The sequence below is a fragment of the Bos mutus genome, chromosome 14 (genome assembly GCF_027580195.1).
Source record: "Bos mutus isolate GX-2022 chromosome 14, NWIPB_WYAK_1.1, whole genome shotgun sequence".
NCBI lineage: Eukaryota > Metazoa > Chordata > Mammalia > Artiodactyla > Bovidae > Bos > Bos mutus.
The window spans coordinates 1,068,754-1,084,598 of NC_091630.1; the positions used below are offsets into that span (position 1 = coordinate 1,068,754).

The window sequence follows — 15,845 nt, forward strand, 5'->3', positions numbered from 1 at the left end:
CTTATTCTAATATTTGTTGCTGAAAACCACAAAACTTAAAATTATTAACTGTCATGAATTTACTGTAGCAATGTCTTTCCTTTTTGTTCCTCTTTTTTAAAACATTGTGGTACTCTTCTGAAACCCTCGTTCTTGGCCAAAATTATTTATGTGGTTTATTTTTCTTGTCTAGAAGAATATTTCTTCTCAGCTGTTTTGAATTCTCTAGGTCATTTTAAATTCTGGCTAGAAACCATAGTCATTATCTGACCCTAGGTGATAATCTCATCCTGGCAGCTCTGTGTGGTGGCAGTGCCCACCTGGAATGCCCCACTGGGACTGAAAGGCGAGCGGGAGGAGTTCTGGCGTTCCCGGGCTCTGGTCTGCCATTGTTGTGGGGTGAGGTATACTCTGAGACCACAACCCCAATTTCAGAGGTGGAAACACGGATACTCATCAGAGAAGCTGAGAAGTCTCTCAGCCGCCTTAGACTGAGTTTCTGCAGATGCAGCTTTCCTCTGGCCAATACAAGTTACCATCTCTGTTACCAGCCTGTAGCCATCTCTGCTGTTTGCTGGTTTGTTTGTTTTTTTTAACACGTTCCTAGTAGAACAGCACAAATATGTAGGTATTGAACAGACACTCCTACAATAAATCTGAGATTAGACTTGTGTTGTTTCAAATAGTCGTAGGGTTTCTTACCATATTTAAAATCTGAAAGTAGTAAATTTGAGCATTAGAATTTGTTTCCAGTGTAGGGTTCAGTGGGGTTCATGAAGGTTCTTGGTGTACCATCTTCCTAACATGCTATTAAAGAAGAAAATCGGACAAGGTGAACAGAGAATGAATGAATGTGGACCAGTTCTGACTCTTTGCGACCCCGTGGACTGTAGCCCACCAGGCTCCTCTGTCCATGGAATTCTCCAGCCAGAATACTGGAGTGGGTTGCCATTCCCTTCTCCAGGGGATCTTCCCAACCCAGTGATCAAACGCAGGTCTCCTGAATTGCAGGCATATTCTTTATCATCTGAGCCACCAGAAAAGCCCAGTATAAGTCTTAATACTCCAAAAATAGTATTTTTTTTTTCTGGCTTTAAATCTTCCTTTTAATTCCTCCTCCTTGGTTAACTGCTCCACGTTCATTCATTCCCTGTTCACCTTGTCTGATTTTCATCTTTAATAGCATGTTAGGAAGATGGTACACCAAGAGCCTCATGAATGCTACTCCTGGAAACAAATTCTAATGCTCAAATTTATTACTTTCAGATTTTAAATATAGTAGGTGTCTAATTTTTATTTCGTAGGAGAATGAAAGAATTAGATTTTTTTCAGTTGTAAAATTCAGTATTTCCTTAGAACATTTATGGTTTCTGTGACTGTGTAGGTACCTGGTGTTAAGGTAGGAAGCATCTTTACAGTAGAGGGCTTGCCACTGGGGCCTAGGGCAGTAGGCAGCTCCTTTTAGGCATCATAACCCTCTGTTCCCTTCCATTTGTACAGGTTCTGGACATCTACACGTGTGGATAGATGTGCACGCTGACCTTTTGTTATTGCTGTTGTTTGTTTCCTAGGCACTTCACACGACTGGAGGTTGCGGTGTGGCGCTGTGGACTTGTACTTCACGCTTTTTGGCCTCAGTAGACCTTCCTGCTTACCCTTGCCAGAACTTGGCTTGGTCCTTAATTTGAAAGAGAAAAAAGCTGTCTTGAATCCAACCATCATTCCAGAGGCCATAGCAGGCAACCAAGAAGCTGCGGTGAATCCAAGTAGTCACACACAGCTAGTTGGATTTCAGAACCCTGTAAGAATCACATGTGATACGGAAAAAGTATCAATAGTTTTATTATTTAGAGCTCCAAAGAAGAGAATTGTTTCTTTAGAACTAGAGGATTTTAGAGCCACTAACAGCTTCTCGCACCATTTTAAAAAGTGCTGGCTGACACTGTCTCAGCACTTGACAGTCTCTAAAGAGCTGCTGACAGCTGCCTACGGCAGCGCAGCAGGTGCTGTGATGCCAGTCCACCCACTGCTCGTGATGACAGTGACTTTCTGTGCTGGAGCATAACGTGTCTCCTTTGAGTAGTAGAAAATTGAACATTTAACCAATTACATATTAACCGAACTTGTCTGTACACAGGACCTTGACTTTTCTCTTTTTTTTGCTACTTTGCATTAATAGCGTCATTCTAAACATTTGAGAAGTGCCTGATGACTGCTTATTGAATCATTAGTAAATAAGTAGATAATATGAATGGTCCAGTGAACATGTAATCTGCTGATTGGGGGAGGAGAAATGCATTATGTTTTTTTTTAGTTTATGTATATGTATATGTGTTTGCTTTTACAAAAACTTTTATTTCCAACTATGCATTATGAAATTATGAGACTTTATTGTAGAAAGACCTTCAGGATCCATATCAATTATTTTACTGTAGTTTAAAGAAAGTTTTCCAGAAGCCTCTTGCTCATTGGTGACACAATGTCCCCAGTGCTTCAAGCTTCATTTTTCACCAATATTTAGACCAGATTACTTACCTGGCAATACCCTACTGGTGTTTTGACACTTTAAAACGTGAATTTCTCTTTATGCTAGTTAGTAATAGTCATTTAAAAGAAGTTATTCACCTAGATTTTCTGAAATATAATCATACTTATTTTTGTAAATTTAAAATGTATCCTAGAGTTCAGGTTATGTAAAGTAACACAAATCTTTTCATAGAAAAAAAAAAAAAGTCTCGTTAAAGAGCTCTTTTGTATCTGACTATAAGCCAGTGGAAATGAATGTTTCTAATTCTTGTCCATGTATGTTGATTTATCCACTTTCATACTTGGAGTCTTCCAGATAAGAGGGGAAAATAACACCAAAATGTGTATGCTCTGGGGAAAGTTTAAAAGTTCCCTTTCATACCTCCCTTCTCCTCCCAGAAAGACCAGCAGACGGGGAGGGGAGGTTCGTTTCTAGCCCGTTGCTGACAACTTTCAGGCACTGGGGCGTGTGCTAATCTGCATGGTTGCTGTAGGTCTTAGTTTTCAGCTATAACATGAGCTACTTGTCTTCAGGAATCTAATTTTAATCTTGAATATTGCCACAGGAAGATGATCACCTTGCCAAGGAAGCCTCATGTAATATGTCAGCTCATCAGCAGGGAGTGAAGAGGAAGGCTGACACACCACTGGGGTCCCCACTAGAGCCTGGTCAAATACTGGAGAAGAATGAGGATAGCAGTAAAGTCAAACTCAAAATCAGAGTAAGACATACAGGCTACACCTGTATGAGCAGCGTAGGGCGCTCACCTTCTTGTACACCCTTGTGACTACTCGCAGTGGTTTTCCCTTCGCAGGAACAGGTGGGACAGCCTAAATCGTAAAAGAACTCAAGTGTCCATCTAAGACACTCCAGCCGATGGTCAGACTTCTGTTGCCACACGCGTCTTCTCTGTCTGGGGGAGGAGCTCTGTGTGCACAGCCTGCGCAGCTCGCTGCTTCTTGCCACAGCGCAGGGCAGACCTCAGCCGCTCGTGCACGTCCAGTCGTCCCCAGTCAGCTTCTGTGGAGGCTGGGCTGCGTCATCTTCTCTTTCTCTTAATGCTTTCTGGGAAGGAGACCACTTTTCCTTTTAAATGTTTTGGGGCTGTATCCTGCGGCTTTTCTGCTGCCTCTCCTGAGAGCAGAAATCCAGACATAAAGTGAAACAATGGCTCCTTTCCTCCTTTGTTTTGTTTGTGTTGTAGTTTTCAAGTTCTCAAGACGAGGAAGAGATTGATATGGATACTGTTCATGATAGCCAGGCATTCATCTCCCATCATTTAAACATGCTGGAAAGGCCGTCAACTCCAGGTAAGACGGTGCACTGCGCTCACTGGGCTGGTGGAGTGGCCGCGTGACACCACTGTGGAGGTGTGCTGCCTTATTGTCGAGAGTAGCTGCACAGCTCAGAGGCGGCCAGGATGAAATACAGGCTAAAATACAGTATAAAATACAGGCTGTACCAGCTGCCTTATTGTCGAGAGTAGCTGCACAGTTCAGAGGCGGCCAGGATAAAATACAGGGCTGTACCAGATAACACATAGCGGCAAAGGGATACGATTGTTTCAAGTATTTCTTTTGATTTTCTACTTTGTTTTGGTTCTTTTTAAATATTTGGCTTACTTCTAGATTTGTTTTTTCAAAAATCCATTCATCAGATTCCTTCCAGTAGCTTTAATTTCTGTTTTTTGTTTCTTTGTTTTTTGAGGTTTAGACTTAACCTCAAAATAAAATAAGAGATCAATTTTTTTTAATAATGTGACTGTAATTATATATAAAACTTCTTGACTACAACTAATGCAGCCCGTAACACAACTACTTTATTTTCTTGACTGCTTGTTCCATGTAACATGTCATATTATATTTTTGCATACATCTCTCAAACATCACAATCTTTTCTATGGAAAACATTACCTGAGGCAGTACCGAGCTGATACGCTCTAATTTACCTGTTATTTCCCTGTGGGCAGCCATTTGTTTCAGACTTTAATTTTATGCAAGTGATTCTCTCTGAGTGTCTTCATACAGAAGTTTCTGTTTCTTTTTTTGTCAAATTATGCTTAGGATAAATCCCTTAAAATATATTTTTGGTAAAAAGATGAATTTTAGCTTTATTGTAAGGTGCTTATCTTTAGAAGATTTTCGTGCTCTTGGTGTTATTGCCATAATGCTTTTTGAAGAGATTACACGTAGTTCATGTCATCAACATTTCTAAGTTTTCAGAAATAAAGCTTTGTGTAACTTGCTTGTAGTTGTGAAGTACAGTAAGTAATAAAGCCAGCCTTGGTGAGCCCGCCACCCCCCATTAACCTGTGTGGCGTTCTCCATTCTGTGGCCGTTCTCTCTGTGCTTCTCTCCTGATTCTGTTCACCTTCTTTGCATTGCGAGTAAGTAAATGGTATCTCAGCTGTTTTTCCTTCAACATTCTGTTGCTTTTCTGTACAGTGTACCACACAGATATATGATCTATATGTTTACTTTGCCTAGTTTTTGGATTACGTGAAAACTGTGTGATACTCAACATGACTTAGCTTTTTTTCACTCAACGTTATGCTGCTGAAACTCACCCATATTGATACATAAAGATGTAATTCATCAATATTTATCACCATGCTCTGTACTTCGTATACTGTTTTATTGTCATTGTGATAAAGGATACTTAACTATAATTACCATTTTAAATGATTATTAATTATTATCATTATAATTCAAGTTTATGATATATTTCTTTATAAATATGACTGTTTTTCTTTTTTTGGTACTATTCCTGTTTGTTTTTTTTTTTTACTGGAAAATCCTATTTATACTTCATGCTCGATGTGGTTATCTTTTATGATCTTTGTGTTTGAATGGCTTTTTTTAAAACATGTTATATTTGTACAACTCTCCCTTACCCACCTTGGTTGCGTTTTGTTTGGTTTTTTGTTTAGTTTTGTTTGTAAGACCTTTTTTACTATCTAGTAAAATCTGGGATGAACTAGTAGAATTTGAGAATTGGCATCAAAAAGAATATGAACCTAATTATATTTGAAAACGGAAAGATCATGAATTCTTTGGCTTTCATAACCATAAGCAGTCTTAACAATTATTTTTCTATTCTGTCCATTTTATGGATAAGTAAATTTAACCAGAGATATATTAAATAATTTGCCCTCAATGACATACCCAGGTAATAGCCAACTCAGTGCTAGATCCCAATCCTAGACTTTTCGTGTGACGCATGAAAGTGAGACACAAGCAGAGGACTGTTGGTCTGATCTGGATGATTGGACTTAGAGCCTGGGTCTCCTGGTATGACAGCACTCTTCATGGCTTACCACTGGAACATTCCATGTTTCAAATATCTGTACAATCCCTAAATTATTTTGATCTGTCAGTTAAATATTATAATGGAATTTATTAATAAATTTTGGGGAGAACAGGCATGCTTAACTGGATGCAAAGTTCCACATAAATAATAAAAACCGTGACATGACATGGTTCTGCTCCAGAATATAAACTCCAGTTTATGTGTGCAGCAGTTCATTCAGGTGAACTGTCTTTCTTGAACGTTTATTTTTCTCAAACTTAAGTATATTAGAACCATGACAAAGGATTAAATCAAGTGGGATTTTCAGTAGTTTTAAAAAATAATATCCTTTTTATTATTAGAGTTTTACTGTTGAACTGATAACTGGTTTTAAGGTAGACTGTTTTCTTCTTTTTGGAAGTAAAGAAATAAATCCCCGGTTTCCTCTTTTTGCATCTTAGGGCTCTCCAAATATCGGCCAGCTAACTCACGATCTGCTCTGATACCCCAGCACTCAGCAGGCTGTGATGGCACGCCCACCACAAAGCCCCAGTGGAATATGGAACTCCCACGGAAGGGAACAGGTAAAGTACTATGACTGTCGTCGTTATTTTGCTCAAGAATGAATCTATAAACTTCATAAAGTTTCTCCCATCAATGTAAAGAATACATTAAAAACTATAGACCTGAGGGCTTGCTTTTCATTACTATATTATCTAACAGACTTCTTTCTTCAAACACAAGCTGCATGTATATTTTTTTGAATTATTTTTGATTCACAGTGTTGTGTTAGCTTCAGAGACGTACAGCACAGTGACTCTGTTAAGTGTATGCGTTCCTTTTCAGATCACATGGTTATTACAGAGTGCGGAGCGCTGGTCCCTGCGCTGTGTGTGTAGCAGGTCCGTGCTGGTCATCTGTCTCCTGTACAATAGTGTGTCTGTTCATCCCACGCTCTAGTCTGCGCCTTCCCCCATTTCCCCTGTGGTAACCACAGATTTGTTTTCTGTGTCTATGGGTCTGTTTCTGTTCTGTAAATAAGTTCATTGGTGTATATATATATATATAGCATATATAAATAATATCATATATTTGTCTTTCTCTGGCCTTTACTCAGTGTGATGATCTCTGGGCCATCCATGTTGCTGCAGATGGCGTTATTTTGTTCTTTTTTATGGCTGAGTAATAGTCCAAGGTAGTCCACATCTTTATCCATTCATTTGTCCCTGGATATTTGGGTTGCTTCCGTGTCTTGGCCATTTGTAAATAGTGTTGCTAATGAATGCTGGAGTGTATGTATCTTTTGGAATTATGCTTTTCTCCAGATATATGCCCAGGAGTGGGATTGCTGCTGAATCATATGATAACTCTGTGTTTAGTTTTCTAAGGAACCTCCATACTGTTCTCCATAGTAGTTCTACTAATTTGTGGTCTCATCAGTACTGTGGGAGGGTTCTTTTTTCTCCACACCCTCTCTAGCATTTAATGTAAGTAGACTTTTGATGGAGAAGGCAATGGCACCCCACTCCAGTACTCTTGCCTGGAAACTCCCATGGATGGAGGAGCCTGGTGGGCTGCAGTCCATGGGGTCGCTGAGGGTCGGACACGACTGAGCGACTTCACTTTCACTTTTCACTTTCATGCATTGGAGAAGGAAATGGCAACCCACCCCAGTGTTCTTGCCTGGAGAATCCCAGGGACGGGGGAGCCTGGTGGGCTGCCGTCTATGGGGTCGCACAGAGTCGGACACAACTGAAGTGACTTAGCAGCAGCAGCAGTAGCAGACTTTTGATGATGGTTATTCCCACTGGACGGAGGAGCCTGTTAGGCTGCAATCCATGGGGTCGCTAAGAGTCAGACACGACTGAGCGACTTCATTTTCACTTTCCACTTTGATGCATTGGAGAAGGAAATGGCAACCCACTCCAGTGTTCTTGCCTGGAGAATCCCAGGGACAGGGGAGCCTGGTGGGCTGCCGTCTATGGGATCGCACAGAGTCGGAAACAGCATAGCATAGCATTTCCACTGGTGGCTGAGACGGTAAAGCATCTGCCTACAATGCAGAAGACCCGGGTTCGATCCCTGGGTCGGGAAGGTCCTCTGGAGAAGGAAATGGCAATCCACTCCAGTACTCTTGCCTGGAAAATCCCATGGATGGAGGAGCGTGGTAGGCTACAGTCCATGGGGTCGCAAAGAGTCAGACACGATTGAGCGACTTCACTTGATTCCGACTAGAGTGGGGTGATACCTCATTTTAGTTTTGATTTACATGTCTCTAATAATTAGTGATGTTGAGCATTTTTTGTGTGCCTGTTGGCTATCTGTATGTCTTTTTTGCACAGGTGTCTATTTAGATTTTATGCCCAGTTTTTTAATTGAATTGTTTGTTTTTTTGACACTGATCTATGTGAGCTGTTTGTATATTTGGGAAATTAATCCCTTATCACATAGTTTGCAGATATTTTCTCCCATTCTGTAGGTTGTCTTTTCATTTGCTGTGCAAAAGCTTTTAAGGTCCATTTGTTTATTTTTGGTTTTATTTCCATTACTCTAGGATAGTATACAAAAAGATATTGCTGTGATTTATGTCATAGAGTGTTCTGTCTAGGATCATTCTATCATTTTCTTTGAGGAGTTTTATAGTATCTGGTCTTACATTTAGATCCTTAATCCATTTTGAGTTTGCTGTTGTATTTGGTATTAGAGAATGGTTTAATTTCATTCTTTTATAGGGAGCCCAGTTTTCTCAGCACCACTTACTAAAAAGACTGTCTTTTCTCCATTGTATATTCTGGCCTCCTTTGTAAGAGGTTAATTGACTGTAGGCGCAAGGGTTTATTTCTGGACGTTCATCCTGTTCCAATGATTTCTATTTCTGTCTTTGTGCCAGCACCATACTATTTCGTTTACTGTGGCTTTGGAGTATAGTCTGAAGTCACAGAGCCTGATTTCTCCAGCTTCACATTTCTTCCTTAAAATTGCTTTGACTTAAAGACTTTTAAATTACACTTTTTGCTATTTCAAAAATAATATGCTCCTATTATATAAAACTTTGAAATCGTAGAAGAGAGGGGTAAAAATTGTCCCCTCTTATGCCATTTCAGCTCAGTTCAGTTCAGTCACTCAGTTGTGTCCAGCTCTTTGCAACCCCATGGACTGCCGCACGCCAGGCCTCCCTGTCCACCACCAACTCCCAAGAGTCCACCCAAGTTCATGTCCATCGAATCAGTGATGCCATCCAACCATCTCATCCTCTGTCATCCCCTTCTCCTCCCGCCTTCAATCTTTCCCAGCATCAGGGTCCTTTCAAATGAGTCAGCTTTTCGCATCAGGTGGCCAAAGTATTGGACTTTCAGCTTCAACATCAGTCCTTCCAAAGAACACACAGGGCTGATCTCCTTTAGGATGGACTGGTTGGATCTCCTTGCAGTCCAAGGGACTCTCAAGAGTCTTCTCCAACACCACAGTTCAAAAGCATCAGTTCTTTGGCACTCAGCTTTCTTCACAGTCCAACTCTCACATCCATACATGACCACTGGAAAAACCACAGCCTTGACTAGACAGACCTTTGTTGGCAAAATAATGTCTCTGCTTTTTAATATGCTGTCAAGGTTGGTCAAGGCTTCCCTGGTGGCTCAGAGGTTAAAGCATCTGCCTGCAATGCGGGAGACCTGGGTTCGATTCCTGGGTTGGAAAGATCCCCTGGAGAAAGAAATGGCAACCCACTCCAATATTCTTGCCTGGAGAATCCCATGGACGGAGGAGCCTGGTGGGCTATAGTCCATGGGATGGCAAAGATTCTGACAGGACTGAGTGACTTCACTCACTCACTAGGTTGGTCATAACTTTCCTTCCAAGGAGTAAGCGTCTTTTAATTTCATGGCTGCACTCACCATCTGCAGTGATTTTGGAGCCCCCAAAAATAAAGTCTGACACTGTTTCCACTGTTTCCCCATCTATTTCCCATGAAGTGATGGGACTGGATGCCATGATCTTAGTTTTCTGAATGTTGAGCTTTAAGCCAGCTTTTTCACTGTCCTCTTTCCCTTTCATCAAGAGGCTCTTTATTTCTTCTTCGCTTTTTGCCATAAGGGTGGTGTCATCTGCATATCTGAGGTTATTGGTATTTCTCCCGGCAATCTTGATTCCAGCTTGTGCTTCATCCAGCCCAGCGTTTCTCATGATGTACTCTGCATAGAAGTTAAATAAGCAGGGTGACAATATACAGCCTTGATGTCCTCCTTTTCTTATTTGGAACCAGTCTGTTGTTCCATGTCCAGTTCTAACTGTTGCTTCCTGACCTGCATACAGATTCTCAAGAGGCAGGTCAGGTGGTCTGGTATTCCCATCTGTTTCAGAATTTTCCACAGTTTGTTGTGATCCACACAGTCAAAGGCTTTGGCATAGTCAATAAAGCAGAAATAGATGTTTTTCTGGAACGCTCTTGCCTTTTCAATGATCCATCGGGTGTTGGCAACTTAATCTCTGGTTCCTCTGCCTTTTCTAAATCCAGCTTGAACATCTGGAAGCTCACAGTTCACGTACTGTTAAAGCCTGGCTTGGAGAATTTTGAGCATTATTTTACTAGCATGTGAGATGAGTGCAATTGTGTGGTAGTTTGAGCATTCTTTGGCATTGCCTTTCTTTGGGGTTGGAATGAAAATTGACCTTTTCTAGTCCTCGGGCCACTGCTGAGTGTTCCAAATTTGCTGGTATATTGAGTGCAGCACTTTCACAGCATCATCTTTTAGGATTTGAAATAGCTCAACTGGAATTCCATCACCTCCACTAGCTTTGTTCCTAGTGATACTTTCTAAGGCCCACTTGACTTCACATTCCAGGATGTCTGGCTCTAGGTGAGTGATCACACCATCGTGATTATCTTGGTCGTGAAGATCTTTTTTGTACAGTTCTTCCATGTATTCTTGCCACCTCTTCTTAATATCTTCTGCTTCTGTTAGATCCATACCATTTTTGTCCTTTATTGAGCCCATCCTTGCATGAAATGTTCCCTTGGTATCTCTGATTTTCTTGAAGAGATCTCTAGTCTTTCCTAGTCTGTTGTTTTCCTCTATTTCTTTGCATGATCGCTGAGGAAGGCTTTCTTATCTCTCCTTGCTGTTCTTTGGAACTCTGCATTCAGATGCTTATATCTTTCCTTTTTTCCTTTGCTTTTCACTTCTGTTCTTTTCACAGCTATTTGTAATTCCTCCTCAGATAGGCATTTTGCCTTTTTGCATTTCTTTTTCTTGGGGTTGGTCTTGATCCCTGTCTCCTGTATAATATCACAAACCTCCGTCCATAGTTCATCAGGCACTCTGTCTATATCAGATCTATTTCCTTGAATCTATTTCTCACTTCCACTGTATAATCGTTAGGGATTTGATTTAGGTCATACCTGAATGGTCTAGTGGTTTTCCCTACTTTCTTCAATTTAAGTCTGAATTTGGCAATAAGGAGTTCATGATCTGAGCCACAGTCAGCTCCCAGTCTTGTTTTTGCTGACTGTATACAGCTTCTCCATCTTTGGCTGCAAAGAATATAATCAGTCTGATTTCTCTGTTGACCATCTGGTGATGTCCATGTATAGAGTCTTCTCTTGAGTTGTTGGAACAGGGTGTTTGCTATGACCAGTGTGTTCTCTTGGCAAAACTCTGTGAGCCTTTGCCCTGCTTCATTCTGTACTCCAAGGCCAAATTTGTCTGTTACTCCAGGTGTTTCTTGACTTCCTACTTTTGCATTCCAGTCCCCTATAATGAAAAGGATATCTGTTTTGGGTGTTCTAAAAGGACTTGTAGGTCTTCATAGAACCATCCAACTTCAGCTTCTTCAGAGTTACTGGTCGGGGCATAGACTTGGATTACTGTGATATTGAATGGTTTGCCTTGGAAACGAAGAGATCATTCTGTCATTTCTGAGATTGCATCCAAGTACTGCATTTCGGATTCTTTTGTTGACCATGATGGCCACTCCGTTTCTTCTAAGGGATTCCTGCCCACAGTAGTAGATAAAATGGTCACCTGAGTTAAATTCACCCATTCCAGTCCATCTTAGTTCACTGATTCCTAGAATGTTGACATTCACTCTTGCCATCTCTTGTTTGACCACTTCCAGTTTGCCTTGATTCATGGACCTGACATTCCAGGTTCCTGTGCAATATTGCTCTTTAGAGCATCGGATGTTGCTTCTATCACCAGTCACATCCACAACTGGGTGTTGTTTTGCTTTGGCTCCATCCCTTCATTCTTTCTGGAGTTATTTCTCCACTGATCTCCAGTAGCATATTGGGCACCTCCCGACCTGAGGAGTTCATCTTTCAGGGTCCTATCTTTTTGCCTTTTCACACTGTTCATGGGGTTCTCAAGGCAGGAATACTGAAGTGGTTTGCCATTCTCTTCTCCATAGGCTACGTTCTGTCAGAACTCTCCACCATGACCCTTCCGTCTTGGGTGGCCCTAAAGGGCATGGCTCATAGTTTCATTGAGTTAGACAAGCTGTGGTCCGTGTGATCAGATTGGCTAGTTGTCTGTGACTGTGGTTTCTGTCTGTCTGCTCTCTAATGCCCTCTGTCAGCGTCTGCCGTCTTACTGGGGTGTCTCTGACCTTGGACGTGGGTATTTCCTCTCGGCCGCTTGCCGCTCCAGCTCTGCATTATGCCGTTTAAAGATACCTATGATGTAACATTTTACTCCTTCCTTGCAGTGCTTTCTCTAAGAATATTCTAGTTTGAAAAATGTCAGCTTCCCTAGAAACTATCAGATCTATACCTTTATAATTTTATAAAATAGTCAACTTATCTCTCCTCTCACCCTCCCCATGACGGTTTTTACAGTTCATCATTCATGATCAGTCATGGAGACTTGATGCTGTATATACCTAGAAGACTAACGTATTTTGTCTTTTAAATTATTTCATACTTACTGGACTTAGGTTTACGAAAGAATTGCGTTCAGATGTGAGTGTTACCTACTTTGACTGTTTTACATTGTCTTCTGTTTATTCTGTTCTTATTCTTACAAAATGAAGATTGTCGTCCAAGTAGAGTAAACAGGTGATGCTGATGAAGGGAGACTCAGCCTTCAGGTTTTGGAGGGACAGGGAGTAAAACCAAGATACACAAGCAAAAGTGTTTGTAAAGAATACTTTTTCCAAAAGTCATTAGTCAGGCTTCCCAGTGCCAACTGATGGATTTTGCTCACATAAACCATGTTTTTATCATATAAACAGAAGAGTAACTGTTTATTGCCTTGAGGAGCTTAGGGGCCAGCTATGATGAGTAGGAGACTTTAACAGAAGCTGCACCTCAAAGTACTTTGGTGTCTGAGGCCTGGACTGCTGGTTGCCATGTCTGTGTGTGCGTCTGAGGCCTGGACTGCTGGTTGCCGTGTCTCTGTGTGTGTGTCTGAGGCCTGGACTGCTGGTTGCCGTCTCTGTGCGTGCGTCTGAGGCCTGGACTGCTGGTTGCCGTCTCTGTGTGTGTGTCTGAGGCCTGGACTGCTGGTTGCCGTCTCTGTGTGTGCGTCTGAGGCCTGGACTGCTGGTTGCCGTGTCTCTGTGCGTGTGTCTGAGGCCTGGACTGCTGGTTGCCGTCTCTGTGCGTGCGTCTGAGGCCTGGGCTGCTGGTTGCCGTCTCTGTGTGTGCGTCTGAGGCCTGGGCTGCTGGTTGCCGTCTCTGTGTGTGCGTCTGACGCCTGGACTGCTGGTTGCCGTCTCTGTGTGTGCGTCTGACGCCTGGACTGCTGGTTGCCGTGTCTCTCTGTGTGCTGCTGTCATTTATTGTAACAGTTGCTCACAGAGTGTGTTTCAGAAGGAAGTCAGCTGGAGACTTTAGCACTTAGCTTTAATACATGAATCTTGACGTTGCTTGGCCCTCCCTTGCCAATTTTGTATTCTCTGGTTTTGTTTTGGGGTTTGGAATAATTGTGCTTTGTTATCCTTATACTTACTAAGATTTTATCAGACATGAAAAATTTTCTACATCTTTTAAAATGACAACGCTTAGGGCATTTCAAACCTCAATCTGCTATGATTGGAGAGTGACACTTCCACCTACCTTCCATGCCTTTAAAAAAATAAATTCCGCCTGATAAATTCTTACTCTAGTGAGAAATCTGAGTGAGTTGGTTTGGTTTTTCCTAGTGATGTGCATACTAGCCTATGTACAGGAGCAAATCTTACCACCGTTTTGTGTCCACCAGTGTACCTGTGTGTCATTGTTTTACAGTGCTTTACAAATACCTTTTTACCTATTGTGTAACCTCTTGGCATTTTCAGTCCTCGTAGCATCATACGGGACGCCTGGAGAGGAGAGGAGAGCGCAGTGGTGAGGAGCACGAAGGCGCTGACACTTTGGCCTTGGTTGCCTCAGTGTGGGGTCCTCGTACGTCACCAGTGTGTTATATGGACTGATCTGTAAAATTTAGTTTTGAATATACTCTTTAATTTGCCTTTGTAATTTCCCTTAAATATATTTCTGCTGTACCCTGTGACCACTGAAGTGGTTAGTCGTTCAGTCATGATTCATTCTTTGCGACCCCATGGGCTGTAGCTTGCCATGCTCCTCTGTCCATGGAATTCTTAAGGCAAGAGTAATGGAGTCGGTAGCCGTTCCCTCCTTTAGGGATTCTTCCTGACCCAGGGATCAAACCAGGGTCTCCTGCAATGCAAGCATATTCTTTACCATCTGAGCCACCAGGGAAGCACCAGTGACCACTGAGCAAGTCTTAAAATTCATCAGTGACGTTATAAGAATTTAGAAAACATTCATATTACAAATGATAGTGTTCCAAAAGTTTAACTCATACCTGTATTTTACTTTGGAATTCTAAAAACAGGTTTCCGGTAGACATGTTGTTGTATTTGATAGGTAACTTTCCCAAACGAGCCAACAAAAACCCTTTTTACCTTACACTATACAGAAGAATAGAAGTATCAAACCCAGCCACTGTGTGTTAACAGTGTTTCTAAGAGAAAGGGCACTCAGTTCAGTTCAGTCGCTCAGTCGTGTCCGACTCTTTGCGACCCCGTGAATCACAGCACGCCAGGCCTCCCTGTCCATCACCAACTCCCGGAGTTCACTCAGACTCAAGGCCATTGAGTCGGTGATGCCATCCCTCCATCTCATCCTCTGTCGTCGCCTTCTCCTCCTGCTCCCAGTCCCTCCCAGCAAGAGTCTTTTCCAGTGAGTCAACTCTTCGCATGAGGTGGCCAAAGTACTGGAGTTTCAGCTTAAGCATCATTCCTTCCAAAGAACACCCAGGGCTGATCTCCTTTAGAATGGACTGGTTGGATCTCCTTGCAGTCCAAGGGACTCTCAAGAGTCTTCTCCAACACCACAGTTCAAAAGCATCAATTCTTCAGTGCTCAGCTTTCTTCACAGTCCCAACTCTCACATCCATACGTGACCACTGGAAAAACCATAGCCTTGACTAGACAGACCTTTGTTGGCAAAGTAATGTCTCTGCTTTTGAATATGCTGTCTAGGTTGGTCATAACTTTCCTTCCAAGGAGTAAGCTTGGAAGTAAGTAAGTTATTTCATGGCTGCAATCACCATCTGCAGTGATTTTGGAGCCCCAAAAAATAAAGTCTGCCACTGTTTCCACTGTTTCCCCATCTATTTCCCATGAAGTGATAAGACCAGACGCCATGATCTTAGTTTTCTGAATGTTGAGCTTTAAGCCAACTTTTACACTCTCACTTTCATCAAGAGGTTTTTTAGTTCCTCTTCACTTTCTGCCATAAGGGTGGTTGTCATCTGCATATCTGAGGTTATTGATATTTCTCCCGGCAATCTTGATTCCAGTTTGTGCTTCATCCAGCCCAGCGTTTCTCATGATGTACTCTGCATAGAAGTTAAATAAGCAGGGTGACAATATACAGCCTTGATGTACTCCGTTTCCTATTTGGAACCAGTCTGTTGTTCCATGTCCAGTTCTAACTGTTGCCTCCTGACCTGCATATAGGTTTCTCAAGAGGCAGGTCAGGTGGTCTGGTATTCCCATCTCTTGAAGAACTGTCCACAGTTGATTGTGATCCACACAGTCAAAGGCT

General features: G+C 41.9%; 1 protein-coding gene across 8 annotated transcripts in view; it reads left to right on the forward strand.

Moving 5' to 3' along the window:
• TAF2 (TATA-box binding protein associated factor 2) overlaps positions 1 to 15,845 on the forward strand; it is a 104,320-nt gene that overhangs the window by 63,438 nt on the left and 25,037 nt on the right. For 6 of the 8 annotated variants that reach the window (XM_070382873.1, XM_070382870.1, XM_070382872.1 and 3 more), the window contains 4 exons: positions 1,551 to 1,780; positions 3,072 to 3,227; positions 3,711 to 3,816; positions 6,256 to 6,378. In XM_070382873.1, the coding sequence (XP_070238974.1) occupies positions 1,551 to 1,780; positions 3,072 to 3,227; positions 3,711 to 3,816; positions 6,256 to 6,378 (615 nt within the window). The remainder of the gene's footprint in view (positions 1 to 1,550; positions 1,781 to 3,071; positions 3,228 to 3,710; positions 3,817 to 6,255; positions 6,379 to 15,845) is intronic. The other 2 variants (XM_070382874.1, XM_005908669.3) reach the window with 1 other exon arrangement.